Genomic DNA, 20,206 nt, shown 5'->3' with positions numbered 1-20,206 from the left:
AGTTTAGCCACCCCTGATTTAAACAAAGCTTTGACTCCAACTCCAGTTACTCTTCTTTGGTATTGAAGGATATACATGACTATTTAACTAAAAGCAAGTACATCAATCCCTGTTCCTGTGAACAGATCCACAGAATGAGCCTGGCCTTGAATACAATTAGAATTCTACAAATCTCAATGAATTGTTGCATTAAAATCAAGGGGGAAATGTGATTTCATTGCCCCTAATAATTTCTTCTTAGCCCCATTCTTGTATATTAATTAATGTACACTTTTGATATTTGCATTGGTCCAGAGAGTAGAATGATACCAGTTACTTATCTGAAGGTGTCCAATAATATGCCAAAACAGTTTTGGTTTGTGCAAAATTTTGTTATTGCTTACAGCTGAAATTCAATTCAAAATTCAACAATATAGTCAGTAAGAAAAAAAAGAAAATAAGAGTTAGTTGCCTGTACATTTTCTCCCAATGTTTTTTACTTTTTCACTTGCACAGCTAGAAAAGTTAGACTCTGCTTTATCTCTAGCTGCAAATACACACCAGATAAAATGCTGCAACCTACCGAAAAGTCATAGACACAATTAATTAAGACCTTACAGAATATTTCAAATGTCTGTTCGTATTTTAACAATATGTAGACTTCAATTAGGGTTGCTTATGAAAATTCTTCCCATCCAGACTCCCAAGATGTTTGAGTTCCACATAATTGTCTTTCCAAAGTGAAACTGATAGATTGGCTACCCGCCATTCTCCCATTTTTGATTACTAGACTGTTTAGAATATGTAGTTTACCATTTTTTTTCTCCCACACCCCCTTTTGGGCAGGTGTTTCTCTTGCACTGCAACACATGTATGCATTAATGAAAATCACAAAGCACAAATAAGTCTTGAGGTGATTATACAATCAGGTCCTGATCCTATTACAACTCATTTTTACTCTGTTATTTAATTAAACATGTTTATAATCAATCACAATGCATAAGGAGATGCTGACATAAATATGGGCAATCACAAGAAGACTACTTTTGCTCTGTGATTTCACCAGCGCACTGGAGCACAATAATGGTAAAATAAAATGCACATACTCAGAACTCCTGCAAACCTGAGCTATTTTCCAAAATTAATTTTAGAACATTTATAAATTAATCCAGAAGGCAGACAAAGCAGCATGTGGAGCATATTGGAACACAAGCAAAAAGAAATCATTTCCCATCTGTAATCCAGTTAAACTGGAGGATGTGGAAGGCCTAACTGTCCTTGGATGATTACAGCTTCTACTTTACGTCTAACCACCCCTTCCAATTTTCCTTCCTCTTCTTTCCTAAATATAAGAGTAGACATCTTTCCCTCCCAGAAACACAACCTAAAGCTTATATGCAAACTGGAGTTTCCCATTCACTTCAGCATCAGTAAGAGATCTAAATGTGCAGAAGTAGGGATGGACATGTACTGGGAAAATGCAGTTCATCTCAGCTCATGGTTCCATGAACTTAACCAAAGGGTTTTGTTTGTGAACTGAACCAGTCATGGTTTGTAGCCTGAAACTTCTGAGTGGTGGGGAGTGCCTCACTGCTGCAGAGCTGTTTTTGTGGTTTTCACAGGGAACAGAAGGCAGGGAGTTCCGCTTGGACTCCCTTTAAACCCCTGCTTTCTGCTCCATTCGTGAACAATTTATATACAAAATCATACCTGATGCTGTAGTGAACATTACAGCCCTGCTGGATCAGACCAGCGGTTCATCTAGTCTTCCATCCTGTCTCACACAGTGACCGACCTGTTCCTCTGAACAGCCAACAGGACATAGAGGCGGAGGCCTTCCCCTGATGTTGCCTCCTGGTCTGGGATTCAAAGGATCAATGCCTCTGTATGTGGAGGTCCCCCTCAGTCATCAAGGCTAGTACCCATTAACAGACATCTCCATGAATCTATCTAATTCCCTTTAACAGCTATTCATTCTTGAGGCCATTACTTTACCCTCTGACCATCAGTTTCATTGGATGCTCTTGAGTTCTGCTATTTTGGGAGAGGGATAAAAAAATGTCTTTGTCAACTCTCTCCATCCCATGCATAATTTTAGTGAATGGAAAAGCTTTCCTAATGTGTGTTTTAGAGCTTATCTTGCATGCAAGGAACTGCTGGACTGAGGCTGACAAGTGTACCTACGGTGCCAGGGATTGGGACTAGTGCCATGGTTTTTAAATTGTACAATTTCCTCTCATATTTTTAATCTCATATGAATTACTAGCTGGACTGAACATATCATATATACTCCATACTATAAAATGATTATTTAGAATCAATACATGAGCATTCCTTGTTCTTGTGGCATTTAAATACCACAAATTATTACTATTTTACTGCAGGCTCACTCAGCCAGGAATGTAATATATCAACAGCCTTGGTGTTTTATTTGCCCTGTGGACTACTGCCAATTGCACAAAAGTAGATGCTGGTTTTATTTTGCAATCATCCTTGGCTGTCCTTTGCCACTGGAGAGATTAATCCATCTCATAATTTCTTCTAAAATATATAAACCCAAAAATAACGTTTTACATTTTCAAGATTCTAAGAGGCAAAGTAAGTAGACTTCTGGCCTTGCTATCTATGCTAGAAGCCTGTAACCAACTTTTTTGTTGTTATATTTTAATTAATAGATGGTATTTACCCACCTTTTCAAAATACCTATCCTCCCATCCACAACTTTCAAGTTTTCCTTCATATTTCTCTGTCACCTGTAATCATGCTAGTACTATAGGATTTTGTAATTCCTTACACTGGGTGTAGGTACCCAGTTTCTCACTGACCATCAATGTATTCACTATGTCCTCCTTTCCTTATCCTTCAAACAATCTGCTCTGTTTGCTCCCTGTTTCTCTGGAGCTAAGGCACTTGCATGCACTCAACAATTTTCATGTGTTCAAATAAACTACCACCACCACCAACAACAAATCCCTGCTGAAATGTCAGTCAAAAAACCATTTCCATTATTTATTTGTTTATTCATAAGGGTTGTTAGTCACCTCTTTCCCTTGTGGAACTCACAGTGGCTTACAATAGAAATAAAACATTGTAAAAACATAATAAAAATAACAATTACAAAATCCATAAAATCACAGTTTATGCTGTTATCAACCTAATATCTGCATAAGTACATTTGCTTTAGCACCAAAGTACTTCCAGGGATGCTGCATTAGTATTGCCAACCTCCAGGTGGTTGTAGCCTATAGGTGGTGGCTGCAGATTTCCTAAAAATTACTCCACTAAGAGAAAATGGCTGCTTTTGAAGGTGGATACTGTGGTGTTATACCCTATTGAAGTCCCTTCCCTCCCCTCTTCAGGCTCCACCTCCAAAATGTCCAGGTATTTCTCAACCCAGAGCTGACAACTTGTAGTGCTTTTTCAGGTTCCTAACAAAACTTTGACAAGAGGCCTGACTTTAAACTCTGATCAAGAGGTTTGACTTTAAGATCCCAACTAGGACTCTTAACTGTAACCCTCTCCCCCAACTTCTCTCAAAAGGGCTAATTGGAATGATGCAAGTGCACCCTTCAAGTACAGTTATCTACACCTGCAGGTAGTTCAGGGCTTTTTTTGTAGCAGGAACGTCTTTGCATATAATGCCATACATACACACACCCATTGTAGCCAATTCTCCAAGAGCTTACAGGACTCTTAGTACAGGGCCTACTGTAAGCTCCAAGAGGACTGGCTATGTCAGGGCTGTGTGGCCTAATATGCAAAGAAGTTCCTGCTACAAAAAAAGTCCTGGTTGGTACCATCCCTAATGGCTTCCAATTAAGAGATTCCATGCAACTGAAGGTAACCAGGGGTGGGGCAATCCTGGATTTGGTCCTAAGTAATGCCCAAGACTTGGTGAGAGATGTAAAAGTGATTGCGCCGCTTGGGAGCAGTGACCATAATGTTATTGATTTTTCACCGTTTGTATAAATAAGGAGTTGCCCAAAAAGACCGCCACAACCACGTATAACTTTAAAAGGGGTAAATTCTCTGAGATGAGGAGGCATCCTGAGATTTCAGAAACTGAAAGGAAAGGTAAATACTGTCAAAACCCTTGGGGAAGCTTGGAGACTATTTAAAACTATAATCCTAGAAGCTCAGATAAAATACATACCACAAGTTAGGAAAGGCACAAACAGGCATAAGAAAAGGCCTGCATGGTTAACAAACAAAGTAATAGAAGCTGTAAAAGGTAAGAAGGACTCCTTTAAGCGATGGAAAACCAGTCCAAGTGAGATTAGTAAAAGGGAACACAGGCTGTGGCAAATCAAATGCAAGACTGTGATCAGGCAGGCAAAAAGGGACTATGAGGAGCATATTGCAAAAAACATAAAGACCAACAATAAAAATTTCTTCAAATATATTAGAAGCAGGAAACCAGCCAGGGAGGCAGTGGGGCCCTTGGATGACCATGGGGTAAAAGGATTACTGAAGGAGGACAGGGAAATGGCTGAGAAGCTGAATGAATTTTTTGCCTCCGTCTTCACTGTGGAAGATGAGAAGTGTTTACTTTTTGCCCGTCCAAGAACCACTAATTTTGGAAGGGGTGTTGAAAGACCTGAGTCAGATTGAGGTAACAAAAGAGGAGGTCCTACAACTGATAGACAAATTAAAAACTAATAATTTATTGGGTCCGGATGGCATACATCCGAGAGTTCTGAAAGAACTCAAAGTTGAACTTGTGGATCTTTTAACAAAAATCTGTAATCTTTCATTAAAATCTGCCTCCGTTCCTGAGGACTGGAAGGTAGCAAATGTCACCCCCATCTTTAAAAAGGGTTCCAGAGGAGATCCGGGAAATTACAGGCCAGTCAGTCTGACTTCAATACCGGGAAAGTTGGTAGAAAGCGTTATCAAGGACAGAATGAGTAGGCACATTGATGGACACGGGTTATTGAGGAAGACTCAGCATGGGTTCTGTAAGGGAAGATCTTGCCTCACTAACCTGTTACATTTCTTTGAGGGGGTGAACAAACATGTGGACAAAGGACAACCGATAGATGTTGTTTACCTTGACTTCCGGAAAGCTTTTGATAAAGTTCCTCATCAAAGGCTCCTTAGAAAGTGTGAGAGTCATGGAGTAAAAGGACAGGTCTTCTTGTGGATCAAAAACTGGCTGAGTAATAGGAAGCAGAGAGTGAGTATAAATGGGCAGTCTTCGCAGTGGAGGACGGTAAGTAGTGGGGTGCCGCAGGACTTGGTAGTGGGTCCCATGCTCTTTAACTTGTTCATAAATGATTTAGAGTTGGGAGTGAGCAGTGAAGTAGCCACGTTTGTGGATGACACTAAATTGTTCAGGGTGGTGAGAACCAGAGAGGATTGTGAGGAACTCCAAAGGGATCTGTTGAGGCTGGGTGAGTGGGCGTCAACGTGGCAGATGAGGTTCAATGTGGCCAAGTGCAAAGTAATGCACATTGGGGCCAAGAATCCCAGCTACAAATACAAGTTGATGGGGTGTGAACTGGCAGAGACTGACCAAGAGAGACATCTTGGGGTTGTGATAGATAACTCACTGAAAATGTCAAGACAGTGTGCGTTTGCAATAAAAAAGGCCAACGCCATGCTGGGAATTATTAGGAAGGGAATTGAAAACAAATCAGGCAGTATCATAATGCCCCTGTATAAATCGATGGTGCGGTCTCATTTGAAGTACTGTGTGCAGTTCTGGTCGCCGCACCTCAAAAAGGATATTATAGCATTGGAGAAAGTCCAGAAAAGGGCAACTAGAATGATTAAAGGGCTGGAACACTTTCCCTATGAAGAAAGGTTAAAACGCTTGGAACTCTTTAGCTTGGAGAAACATCGACTGTGGAATGACATGATAGAGGTTTACAAGATAATGCATGGGATGGAGAAAGTAGAGAAAGAGGTAGTTTTCTCCCTTTCTCACAATACAAGAACTCGTGGGCATTCGATGAAATTGCTGAGCAGACAGGTTAAAACGGATAAAAGGAAGTACTTCTTCACCCAAAGGGCGATTAACATATATATATATATATATATATATATATATATATATATATATATATATATATATATATATATATATATATAATTTTGCCACTGTGTGACACAGAGTGTTGGACTGGATGGGCCACTGGCCTGATCTAACATGGCTTCTCTTATGTTCTTATGTAACCCTCTGAAGTCTTGAGAATCAAGGACAAATTGGTAGTTACGTGACACTTTGTTCCTCTTGCAACAATGAGAAGCATTATGTCACCTCATAGACTCTGATTGGCTCCAAGGACTCAGGGGGCAGGCTAACTCTATTTTATAAATTAAACTATACTCTGCTTTGGAGCTGTGAGCTTTTTGGAGGCTGTTGCTTGCCCTCTGACACCAAAGCCATGTCAGTGGTAGCTAGCAGTTCGGAAGCTAAACTTGGCCGAAGCCTTTACCTTGTCTTGTGAGCTGCCTGCCTGCCTGGAATCTTGGTATTGTATGTTTCTATATGCTAGTCAGCCTGGAAAAATAAAGGGTTTTTTTTGTTATTCCTTCACAAGCCTTGTTTTTAAATATATATTTGCACTTAAATAAATCATTTATTTGAATAATCTTGTGTGAAATCTTGTCTACAGCCTCAAGCCTAAATCCAGAGTCTTGACTTGCTTGCCTGTGGTTAAAGATTTTGTGTGGAAAATCAGTGCTGCAAGCCTACCATGAAGGGCTGACTTCTGGAATAACTTCCCTGAGAAGTTCAGAGGGTGGCTGTGCCTCTTGAGCAGTTGGGAATAGTCTCAGAGCCAGGTGGCAACTTACTTTTTAGCCTGAAGAGAAGACATAGGCTCTCTGAAGGACTTTGGTGTTTTCCTGCCTGTGTTAAAAAGAACCTTCTCCCTTTCCCTGGGTTTGGGAGAACCCAGAACACAACCCTATATGTTATTGCTATTGCCTGTAACGTGAAGCATGAAGCTGCTTAAGCAAAGCAGCACTGAGTGTAGTTTAGGGTTGCCAAGTCCAATTCAAGAAATATTTGGGGACTTTGGAGGTGGAGCCAGGAAACATTGGGGGCGGAGCCAGGAGCAAGGGTGTGACAAGCATAACTGAACTTCAAGGGAGTTCTGGCCATCACATTTAAAGGAACCACACATCTTTTAAATCTCTTCCCTTCATAATGAAGGATAGGGGCACCTTCTTTTGGGGCTCATAGAATTGGATCCCCTGGTCCAATCTTTTTGAAATTTAGGGGGTATTTTGGGGAGAGGTACTGGATGCTATGCCGCAAATCTGGTGCTTCAACCTCAAAAAACAGCCCCCCCCCAGAACCCCAGATACCCGTGGATCAATTCTCCATTATTTCCTATGAGAATAAGTCTCCATAGGGAATAATAGAGTCCCCCCCCCCATTTTCTCTCTCTCACTCACACACATGCTTAACTATCTCTGGTGCAAGTGGGCAGCCGTGTTGGTCTGAAGCAGTAGAACAAAGCAGCAGTCTCTGGTGCCTCCACAACGAGGTCTGCAAAGTACAGGGGCTACGCCGCTCTTTTACACACACACTCACTTGTCTGAAAGGAAAGCAAAACAAACAGAGGGGCTGCACTCTCATGAGGTCTGCTGTTGCTAACCCTTCCCCATGAAGTACTTCTTGCTCCAATTTAAAGGCACACACACATTTTAAAACTGGACCTGCTTGCAGTCCTGCCCAAGATCTAGAGGTATAGGGCTGTGGAGGAGGAGCCTGTAAAACCGGGGAATCCCCTGATGGGACCTGGGGATTGGGAAGCCTAGTGTAGTTTCTGTCATTAGGAAAGCATGTGCATAACTTTTCTGTTAAAACCCAAAATCTGCAGAACACAGTTTATCTGTGCAAGTAAGTCTGGTAGCTTGTGCAGATTAAAAAAGAGAGATGAAATACAAAAACAAATCTACCATGGGTCTACTGTAGAGGTCTTCTGCAGCCAGAGAACAATCTAGTTCCTTTACAATTGCTTTACAGATTAACAGAATCTGAATGTATACAGTTTCCATTTGGTTTGCTGGATCTTTCAAAATAAAAGTTCCTAGTGGATCTCTCCTTAGCAAAGCTTTTTTTGCTTAGTCCCATGTTCTAAGTGCTGTAATATCTCAGACTGGGTATTCTGAGACTGCCAAATTTTTTGGCCACAGATCAGTTTCATCTGTTCCCCTTTTCAGGAGATAAAAGCTTTACCCACTTATTTGTTACCATTGTTTCCAGTATTTATAATATTTTGTTTTTTCATCACCTATACTTTCTTTTTTTGTTATAGTGTATTAAATAGTTACCAAAAAGGGGCCAACAATCCTTTAAGAAATAGGAAAATTATTATTTTTGTTAGCTGCAGTCATTCCTAGTCAGTGTTCTGTCACTTACTTAGATCCTTGGGTATGTTTGTGGCCAGAAATCTGTAACAGTGTGTTGTTGTCCCTATTAGGGATGGACATCAACCACAAAATGACTGATTTTTTAAAACTGGTATAGTTTGTGCTTCATTTTGACCCAGTCCATTTGGTTGCACTATTTCTGAAACAACAACGAACCACCATTTTTTCAGTGAAGGTTCAAGTGGTTTGTTAGAGCAGTTTGGCTAGACAGTCTGACATCAATTAAATTAGTTCCTAAGCAATACTGGAGGTAGGCTTGTGGTGAATCCTAGAAACACCCATAGTAATTGCCCATAGTTTTATTGACAGCTCTGGCAGCCAACCATGGAGCTTCCATTCTGTTCTATGGGAGCAGATTGCATATATACACCACACCCTGATTTAGCTGTTTTCACTTTACAGCAGGAAGAGAGAGGAGTTAGTCATCAAGTGAGAGAGAGTTGGGAAAATAAGATTAGGGGATTAGACTTTGGGCGTTTTCGCACTGACCTTTTACTGGCGCAACCACCCTCCTCACGCCGGCGGATCTGCAGGGATTTCGCACCAGAAGCGCCGGCGCAGCCAAAAGAGCCGGCTACTTCCATCGCGAAGCCAGCTCAAACGTTTTCCTGCTTCTTGGCGGTTTCCGTTTGAGCTGGCTTCGGGACGGAAGTTGCCGGCTCTTTTGGCTGCGCCGGCGCTTCTGGTGCGAAATCCCTGCAGATCCGCCGGCGTGAGGAGGGTGGTCGCGCCAGTAAAAGGTCAGTGCGAAATCAGCCATAGGCTGTTTGCCAGCTATAGAAATACAGTATACTGTACTTGGTAGAACCCATTGTTGTTGACATTCCATAACGAGGTGGGGAGGATGGAGGCCTTCAGGGTGCCTGTTTTGCACCCTTAGGCAGAAACCCTTTTGGAGAGTCCTGACAGGCTTTTTGTCCCAAGCAGAGAATGTAATATTTGATCATTCTTTTCTGTATATGTGTTTAATTAGTATCAGTACTTTTAAATAATGCAGCTATTTTTACTTTAATTAAGTGTCAGTTATTGGAAGTTTTCCTCTTGCAGTGGACCTCAGTATTTATTCATCTACAAGATCTTGTTTGCATATCCCTTCTGCTGCCTCTATATTTTAAGCTAATTTTCCCATCCAATAAAATAGGCAGTCTGGGTAACAATCCATCAGAACAGTTTTCCAGCCAATGCCCGCTGAAATAAAAAAAACCCCCTGTAGTATACATCTTTCTAAATGCAGCAACTTACCCTATGATATTACAAGGCAGATGAAAAGGACTCCCCCTCTAGGTAATCCAGGAAACCCCAAAAATTCCAGGTTGGCCCCAAATGATGACCAGCTAATCCCATGATATCTAAAGGTTGGGTAGGCAAGCTAATGGCAAAAGCCTGGCTAGGGGAGGTATGGTTAGAATATATGCTCAGAAATGGCTAGACCCACTAAATGTTGACCAGTGGGCTTCATTCCTAATTTGAGAACTCATGGGGCTAGGTAACTCATATTCTACTTTTTAGGTACTGTTAACATTCTTATCTAGAACTGCTGATCCCCAATTGGAAACCTGTTGATAACCATGCCAAAAATTACAATTTATACTCAATATTACTACACACTATAATTGAATAAGTCTGAATGTATGAATATTAAAGCATGATTTGCAACTTAATATACACTCATAATCATAACATACATAGAGTATCTATTTACACTATAACATATATGTAACAATCACAAAGCCAATTTGCTAGAACACATTCATAGAGTACACTAGCAAAATGTAACTGGAAATATTCTTCGGTACTGTAAGTACTCAAAAGGTGCTAATGATTCTCTCCAGAATTATAGTATGATAGTGACACACTTCAGGTAATATGAGCGTGTTTCAGTAGCATCCTTCATCTGACAAATTACTCAATTATTCTGGAACCAGTGCTCAGTACAATACTAGCACAAAAAACAGTGGTCATTTTCTCAAAAAGCACAGACAGTTCTCCCATGTGGCAATAAAGCCACGTTTTTTCATAAATTAACAATCCTGGAACCAGTGTTCAATACAATATAAGCACAAAAGTCAAGTCAGTTGCTCATAAGGCACAAGCGGTTCTCACAAATGGCTAGACCCACTAAATGTTGACCAGTGAGCCTCATTCCTAATTTGAGAACTCATAGGGCTAGGCAACTGATATTCTACTTTTTAGATGGTGTTAACATTTTTACCTAGAACTGCCAATCCTTAGTTGGAGACAGGGGATCCCCAGGTTTGGAGGCCCTCCCTCCAAACAAAAGAAAACACAAGGCAGGAGATGTCCACTAGGCATTCCATTATACCTTATGGAAACTGGTCCCCATAAGGTATAATGGAGAATTGATCCGAGGGTATCTGGGGCTCTGGAAGGGCTGTTTTTGAGGTAGAGGCACCAGATTTTCAGCATAGCATTGAGGGGGTCCAATTCTATGAGCCCCAGAATAAAGTGCCCCCATCCTCCAATATTTCCAATGAAGGGAAGGCATTTAAAAGGAGTGTGGTCCCTTTAAATGTGATGACTGGAACTCCCTTTGGAGTTCAATCATGCTTGTCACAATCCACCCCAGAAGTCCTCAGGTATTTCCTGAGTCAGACTTGGCAACCCTATTCTTACTGCAAAGCGCACATGTGTCTAAATCATTTTAGGAATACAAAAAATGCTTGAAGAACATGATTGTTACACATCAAACCATTGAACATGGAGGAAAAGATTAAATTACTAAACTTTTTAGAAAATTCTATGTTATTTCAATTGTGTTCTGTGTTGAGTCAAGGAATCTAGAATACCATGCAGATAAAATGGAGGAACAATGGGTTTTTTGTACTTATGCAACCATCTAATTAGACTTCAGCTGATGTATATAAAGGTAAAGATACAGTTAATTGGGTGATTCTTAAATGTTCCTTTTCTCAAATTGACTCTGCTTCCTAGAAATGCCCAGGCACATGATTACAATCTGGTGCACAAGTGTCTAGATAACCTCTGCTCTGCTGCAATTTGATTGGCTGATGGATTACCTGAATAACATGTTCCAAAAGGCCTTCAAAATAGCTGATGAAAATCACCATTAAAAACCATGCAAATATTACCATACTTATGAACAAAAAATATAGCAATACAAATGATAATAGCTAAACCTGTGTAGCAGTTGCTGAAACTCAATACTATATATTAAAAAAACAGCACTTAACCTCACCTTCTGAATATCTGCTGGGTATTTAAAAAAAGATTGATCTAATTACTGAAGGTAAGAACTGAGTGAGTTTCAAATGAGTGCCATTGCTATAAAAGCTTTTTTCTTTTTATTTTGTGGTTTTTTGGTGGCTGATGCTTCAGCAGCTAAAGAACAAGACAAAATATTCCAGTACATTAGGGGAACGTGGATTTGATTGGTGGGGAGGAAATCTATTATTTACAAGCTTCGCATGATATTGGTGGGGGGAGATTGCCAAGAAAAATCATTTTCTAATCTAAGCCCTTGGTTAACTTGGGAGAAGTCATTCCATAAATCACATAAGCAACTATGGATTTTTTCTCCCTGCCAGCCATTGCTAAAGCTAAATGTTCATTTACTTGCAATCTTTATTGGTCATAATAATGATAACATTTGTTCTGTTTCAGGCTTATACTGCATATTTTTTCTGCCAGAAGAAAAGTTTTCTATGTAAAATTGGGTTTTTCAATATGTTTATAGGACATGAAATAGCATGTCACATGTAAATTTCAGAACTTGGGGTTTGTGTGGTTACTGGGATGGGTATGTAGCAACGTGCAGTAAAACAATTCAAATCTCAGGTCCAGTGATAACTAGATAAAAGAGAAGAAATCAGTGCTATTTTTAACTGTTATTATGTGCTAATGCTGAGAAGGCTAGAGTGAAAGTGGCAGCATATCCATGATGAAGCATCAAGAACATCTTATAGGATGCTTATGGAGGCCTATGAGGTGGCAATGAAGACTGTGAAGAGGGACCTCTATGCAGCCTCCATTGCGTCTGTGAACTTGCACCCGGCCCAGTTATTTAGGACAATTTGATTGTTAACTGCTCTGCCACAGAGCAAGCAAAGCAATAAGGAATTGGATATTAGCTGTGAGGCTTTTGTGAGGTATTTCGCAAATAAAATCCTGTTGCGCTGCCAGGATTTCCCAACCACACTTGATGCAGTAATGGTACTGGAAGCCCTTGTCCATCTTCTAGTCCTTGTTGGATCAATTCAGCTGGCTGTCCTGGGAAGATGTCAACAGGGTCCTGGCCGCTGTGAAGCCAATCACCTGCCTCTTAGACCCGTGCCTGTCCTGGCAGGTCAAAGCCTGTAGGGATGGGGCCCAGGTCCCCCTGGAAGAGATTGTCAACTTGTCCCTCTTGTCATGGGTTTTCCAGTGGGACTGAAAGAGGCAATGGTGTGGCCACTCCTGAAGAAACCATCATTGGACCCTATGGTTCCATCCAGTTACCACCCAGTATCAAACTTACCATTCCTGGGTAAGGTGATTGAGAGAGTGGTTGCCAAACAACTCCAGGTTTTCCTGGATGAAGCATCTGTCCTGGACTCATTCCAGTCTGGTTTCTGACCTGGCCATGGGGTGGAGGAGACAGCATTGGTTACTCTCTCAGATGACCTCCAGAGACGTATGGATTGAGGAGGGTCAGCGTTGCTATTATTGTTAGATCTGACAGCAGCGTTTGATATGGTCAATTATTATCTTTTGACCTCCCATCTTGCCAATGTAGGAGTGAAGGGGACTACCTTGCAGTGGTTTTCCTCCTTTCTCTGGAGTCAGGAATAGAGGGTGGCAATCGGTGACACTGTCTCCCAGTAGCTCCCATTAGAATGCAGAGTGCTGCAGAGAGCAGTTTTGTCACCAATGTTGTTTAATATCTATATGCGCCACCTTGCCCAGTTAGTATTGAGGTATGGGTTGGGTTGCCCTCAATATGCTCTATCTGTTGATAGACAGCCACCCAGACTCTGCCCCAGGATATCTGGGCTGTTCACTGGAGGCCATGGTAGGGTGGTTGCAAGAGAGCCAGCTGAAGCTAAATCCATCAAAGACAGAGGTCTTGTGTCTGGCTGAGGTGGGATAAGTACAGGAATGAGGCTCCCAACCATTGGCAGGGCACTATCGTTGTTGGCACCAAGGTTGTGGAGCTTTGTGGTGATCCTGGATGCCTCATTTCCATAGAGGCCCAGGTCACTTTTGTATCCAGGTCTGCCTTTTACTATCTACCGAAGAAGTAAGGAATGCACAGGAACAACTGAAGTAAAGAAAATTGATTGTGCAAGCCAATATTCAAATTGTTGAAATATACACACTATCATAGAAATTCATATAATATACAATAGAATTTACAACATACAATCAACAAGATTTACACACAATTCATAAACATCCAGCACTCAACATAAACCACCATATATATAAATAACTTTCCTCCAGGTCTTTTTTCTTTCCCCAATTCAGAAATTCATTCCAGATATTGTATCCATAAGCCTAGTAGGAAATCAACTTCAGTAGCTTTGTAAGAAATAAATCTAGGTAGCTTAGAATTCAGTGTTCTTCCACAAGCTACCAAAGCAAAATCCTTCATGAGCTGCCAAAGCAGCCCCACCCCAGCACCTCCTCTGGCTTGTGACAGTGTTCCATGTTCACAGCTTCCTCAGGGATTATTCCTTAACAAACTATAACCAACTCATACATACACAAACCTCTCATCAGCTTAAAATAAACATTCCTTATTTGGCACATGCTATCTATGGCAGATGAGACAGCTGACTCCCTACCTTTCTGCCTGGGATCTGGCCACAGTGACCCATGCAAAGGTCACTTCCAGACTGGATTACTGCAATTCACTCTACGTGGACTTGCACTTGGATCTAACCCGGAACCCCCAGCTGGTGCAGAATGCGGTGGTGTGCCTGCTTGTTTCAGTGTCTTTACGGGCATGCATACAGCCGGTGCTCTGCCAGCTGCACTGGCTACCAGTTGAGAACTGGATCTGGTTCAAAATTTTGGTCTTGACCTTTAAAGCCCTGAATGGCCTGGGACCAACATATCCACAGGACTGCCTCTTCCCATATACCCCCCCCCCCGGAGAACTTTACGCTCCATGGATCAACATTTTCTGGTGATCTCTGGCCCAAAAGAAGTCCACTTAGCCTCAACCCAGGCCAGGACATTTCTGTCCTGGCCTCTAACTAGTGGAAGAAGCTCCCATTGAAGAATTTGGCTTTTTTTTAAAATTATTATATTGTTTTATTGTATTAATTAATTTTAACTCTGTATATTTATTAATTGGTTTTTCCTGCCCTGAGCCCATTGAGGGAAGGGAGGGTTATAATAAATAAATAAATACATACATACATTCATACATACATACATATTATGCATCTCCTCTTGCCTTTTTTAAAACCTTTGATGTTAAGTACTGTGGCAATTTCAGCATTAGTGTAGCTTCAGTAATTTCTACATATAGACTTCCGTTAAAGGCAGTGGTTTTCAGATGCTTCCCAAAAAGTTGTCAGATTCTTGGAAGCAGGCTTCTGAGTTGAAAGATGACTTGTTCATCACTACTGATTTTTCCCTTCTGTGAAGATTTGTTTCCTGACTCCCTTCAATAAACTATAATGCCTTCCTCCTGAGGAAGCTTTCTCCAAATTCTAGTGACTCTTCCGGCAGAGGATAGTCATGGCAGGTGTACCCACGCTAAGGACTGGCAATCTGCAATGGGTATTTTAGGAAGAATTTTCAGTTCATGTGAGCTCATGTGTGATGATATGACATTTTACCCAAATATTTCTGTAAGGATTTTCTACTTTGCTGAGTGAATATTGGTTTTACCCTCTGTGAATGCCCAGGCATCTAATCAACTCTTTATGAAGTCCGAACTACAGGGTTTGGGGCTGTGAAGCCATTAGTATGGTATGGAAAGCAATCCAAGAGCCAGGACAGTTGGCCTGACAGCATGTAAAATATGGGGACTTCCTGACTCTTAGAAGATGGTTTTAGTCTACCTCCCTACTAAATTTACTGTGGTGTGTGGTTTGTTGGTAGAACAAGGTTCCTTCAAAAAGGAAGGGAAAACAACCATTCTTGAAATGGGGCAGACATGTCTCAGGGACCCTAATTTCGTTTGTCCCTTGACACCCATACTAAGGGCTCACATGCTATAGAACAATTACGCTTCCTGGAGTGTTATTTGGGATATTACTATAACAGCACTTAAAGGGCCAGTGGACAGTAGTCCTGTTTTTAATCACCAGACTGCTAAATCAGCATGCAGCAGAGAGTCAGGCAGTGACAAGCTTTTCTCTGTCTCAAATTATGATCTAACCTGGAGAAGACATCATGCAGCTGTTTTGGTGGCCTCAGCTTGAAGCATTATTGGCTGCTGAAGTTTGCGAACTGAGTCTGGTAATTATGAACTTCAGCAACATCATGAAGCGAGTGGATGAAATGGAATTAAAATGAAAGCCTCAAGTGTTCCATTCGTCTGTGCTTTTTGAACTAGGCTACTTATTAAATCCAAGCCCTTTGATTTTCATGTGGCTTCTTTGTGCACTAAATCCATTCAAATCTCAGGGTGGTTTGTTTAAAGAAGGCTAGCTAGTTTTATACTCCTTTTCCATTTCCTAACCACCTTGACCTTTGTTTGGTATCGTGGCATTCTACCTCCTGAATTGATTTAGCTCTCATTTTCTTTTCTCCCAGGTCTGTCTCAGGTCTGGATAAGGAGCCTGACCTTGTGCACATGGAGGCTCGGACGACAGATGGATGTGAGTATCTCATCACCAAGCCTATAAAGCCAGAAAGGAATAGATTTAATTTCATCTGGCTCGTTTTTGTTTCTTGATTTGCATTTTAATTGATAAGGAAGATACGGATCAAAAAGCTCAATTTCCTGAGTGATACTATCAGATTCCAAAGGGAGTCAGTTGTACAATATCACGTACTGGGAGGGGGGGGGACATAAACTCAAGTTGAAAACAAAAAGAAAAATATGGGGATTTAAAAAAACCCTTATGTTTGAGGAATTATGAGTCCACATATTCCCATTAAATATCTTCCTACACATTTATAATTGTTTTCTGTCTAATTTTTATCTTGTGTACATCTCTTTTCCTCCATTTTGCCTCACAATCCTGTGAGGTAAGTTAGGGTGAGAAAAAACTGGCCCAACATTTTTCATTTCATTTTATTTGATTTATATCCCGCCCTACCCCACCAAAGCGGGCTCAGGGCGGCTCACAACATAAAAGTTCTAACAATAAAATTCAAGAATTAAAATACAATAATAATTTACATAATTAAAACAACAAATATATCAGTACATCACCCAATGAGCTTCATGGCTGAGGCTAGAACCTGGGGAGCTAAAACTGGTTCTTCTGCAGGAACCCACACCATGGTTCTTCACCTTCAGAATACATAGGTAGTAAGTACAATTAGTGGAATCACTCCTACTACAGCTATAAGTTACTTTAAGGTTAATGTAGGGAGGATCTCGAGGAAATTGCTGCATCAATCATTACTCCTTCCTGCCATTTTCTTTAGTATAAGGAATGGCATGTCTATAAAGAGATGTGTTCAGTACCTTTCCAAGCCAAAAACAAAAAAGGAGCATCCAAGTACATGAAGATACAATTGATTATTGAATAACACTGTTATGAATCAGTGTATCCAGTTTGACCATCTCCAGCCAATTTCTTAGTTGATGATTAAGAAGGAGCAGGGGACTTTTGAAATAGCAGCAACCATTCTGTTCTCCGTGATACATCTAGCCTTTTTTTTTTTACAATGTTGTGTTTAAAACAATTTTATTCCAGTAACATATGGTAACAATCATTTCTTTGCATTATTAATTACTTCTTTTTATCTATCCCATATATTACTTTTCTAACCTCCCCTCCCCCCATTACTTCACCCCCGCCGGTGTTGTATACTTAAAATACTAATATTTAAAGGTACCCTTAACTAATAAAACAAAAATTTCTATTTTTCTTTCTTTTAAGGCTTAATCATTATCAAACATTGTCCAATGTCCTTTTATTTTCCACTCTTTTTCTATATAATTTCTAAACTTCTTCCACCCCAACTTAAAAGTTTCTAGATCATAGTCTCTTAAAATTCTTGTCAATTTCACTCCATGTTATAACTTTTATAATCCAATCCCATTTCTCTGGTATTCTTTCTTGCTTCCACAACTTCACATACAATGTCCTAACATCTGAGAGCAAGTACCAAATTATAGTTCTATCTTCTTTTGGAAATTTTTCCATATATAATCCCAACAGAAAAGTCTCTGGAACTTTCTTGATTTCATATCCCAAGATCCTAGATATTTCTTGTTGAATCATCTGCCAATATTTTTTTGCTCTTTCACAAGTCCACCACATATGGTAAAAAGAACCTTCATGTTTTTTACACTTCCAACATCTATCTGGCATCTTATTATTCATCTTTGCCAACTTTTTAGGAGTTATATACCATCTATACATCATTTTAAAACCGTTCTCTTTAATACTATGACATGTTGAAAGCTTTATAGAATTCTTCCAAAGATATTCACAAGTTTCCATCTGTATTTCTTTATTTACATTAATTGCCCACTTAATCATTTGAGATTTCACTACTTCATCTTCTGTAGACCATTTCAAAAGCAGTTTATATAGTTTTGAAATTAATTTTTCATTATCTCCAAGCAGAACTATTTTCATTTCTGTTTGTTCTTTTCTTATTCCTTCAGTTTTAATGTCTTTTTCCACCAAACTCTTTATTTGTTGCATTTGAAACCAGTCATATTTATTATTCAACTCTTTCGCAGTTTTTAGCTCTATTTTACTGTCTTGTATTTTTAATATCTGATTATATGACAACCACTTTTCTTCACCCACATCAGCTGTTATTTTTATCACTTCTGCTGGCACTATCCATAACGGTTTTCTCTCATCACCATATTTCTTATATTTCATCCACGTATTCAACAAATTATTTCTTATGTAATGGTGAGAGAAAAAACCATCCATCTTTTTTCCCCCATAGTACATATAGACGTGCCAGCCAAATTTATTTCCATGACCTTCCAATGTCAAAAGTTTTCTGTTTAATAGCATCACCCATTCTTTTATCCACACTAAGCAGACTGCTTCATGATATAGTTTTAAATCTGGTAATTGGAATCCTCCTCTTTCGCATCTGAAAATTTTCATTTTGATCCTTGGCTTCTTCTCAGCCCACACAAATTCTGAGATCTTCCTCTGCTATCTATTAAACTGTTTGCTGTCCTTCACAATCTGAATAGTTTGAAATAAATACATTATTCATTATTCATTTTGATTGCACCTATTCTTTCCAGCAATAACAAATTAAGTTTATTCCATTTTATCATGTCTTCATCCATTTTATGCCATAGCTTCTCATAATTATTTTTAAAACAAATCAATATTCTTCATTGTTATCTCCACACCCAAATATTTTACCTTTGAAGTAACTTCACAACCCATCAGCTTTTGTAACTCCTTTTGTTTACTTACTTGCATATTCTTACATAAAATTTTTGATTTTTCTTTATTTATATAAAATTTCATGAGTTCTCCATATTCTTGTCTTTTGTAATATTCTACAATATTTACAACAGTCCTAATATTGTCTCTTATCTGTCTTTTGGGGAGAAACCCTGCTTGATCTTCCTTTATAAAGTTTATCAAATATTGCTTAAGTTGTTCTGCCAGCATTCTTGTGTATATTTTATAGTAATTATTCAATAATGAGATCGGTCTATAATTTTTTTACATTTGTGACATCTCTATCTTCTTTTGGAATTAACGAAATCACTGCTTCCTTCCTTCCATGTATTTGGTATTTTACCTTTTAATCTTATCATGTTCATCAATTTTTGGCGTTTCGGTATTAATTCCTCTTTAAAGGTTTTAAAAAACTTAGCTGTATATCCATCTGGCCCAGGTGCCTTTCCAATTTTCATTGCATTGATCGCTGCTTCAATCTCTATTCTTTCAATTGGCACATTCAAAACTTCTTTCATATTTTCTGTTAAGGGTGCTAATTTAATATATTTTTTCTTTATTTTAACACCCTTAAATAGTTTAGCATAATATTTAAAAAAATCTCTTTTTATTCCTTCTTGATGCACCATCTCTCTTCCATCAACCACAATCTTACTAATAATTTAACTTTCTCTCTTTTTTTTTCAATTGCTAGGCCAGGTTCTTTCCAGGTTTATTTGCTCCCTCAAAAGACTTTTGCTGTAATTTTTTCAAATTCCATTCCAATTCTTTATTTAATAAATGTCTCATTTGTGTTTGTAATATTGTAATCTCCCTCAACATTTTCTTTTTCCCTGGCCTTTTCCTTAATTCACCTTCTTTTTTCTTTATTTCATTTTGAATGTCCAACATCTGTTTATCTTTTGCCCTCTTATCTTTATTGTTCAATGTTATCAATATTCCTCTCATTACTGTCTTATAGGCAACCCACACCATCTGGAATTCAATATCTTCTCTGTCGTTTATTTGGAAGAAAACTTTGGTCTTATTTTCTAGAGATGTCACTATTTCTTTATTCTGTAGTAAATCTTCATTTATCTCCATCTTCTTGATTTTTTCAACGAATTTGTAAGCAACTTTATTGGGTTATGATCAGCTCCTATTTTAGGCAAAATCTCAATTTTCATAAGAACATAAGAGAAGCCATGTTGGATCAGGCCAACGGCCCATCCAGTCCAACACTCTGTGTCACACAGTGGCAAAAAAATTTATATATACACACACACTGTGGCTAATAGCCATTGATGGACCTGTGC

The 20,206-nt window shown here is 39.4% G+C and overlaps 1 protein-coding gene across 1 annotated transcript in view; it reads left to right on the top strand.

Moving 5' to 3' along the window:
- SORCS3 (sortilin related VPS10 domain containing receptor 3) overlaps positions 1 to 20,206 on the top strand; it is a 900,280-nt gene that overhangs the window by 604,139 nt on the left and 275,935 nt on the right. The window contains exon 6 of the mRNA XM_060242676.1: positions 16,099 to 16,163. Within this exon, the coding sequence (XP_060098659.1) occupies positions 16,099 to 16,163 (65 nt within the window). The remainder of the gene's footprint in view (positions 1 to 16,098; positions 16,164 to 20,206) is intronic.

Source organism: Heteronotia binoei, chromosome 6 (assembly GCF_032191835.1).
Source record: "Heteronotia binoei isolate CCM8104 ecotype False Entrance Well chromosome 6, APGP_CSIRO_Hbin_v1, whole genome shotgun sequence".
Lineage (NCBI taxonomy): Eukaryota > Metazoa > Chordata > Lepidosauria > Squamata > Gekkonidae > Heteronotia > Heteronotia binoei.
Note: the sequence above shows the minus strand (reverse complement) of the source record. Positions and strands in the feature narration are given on the sequence as shown.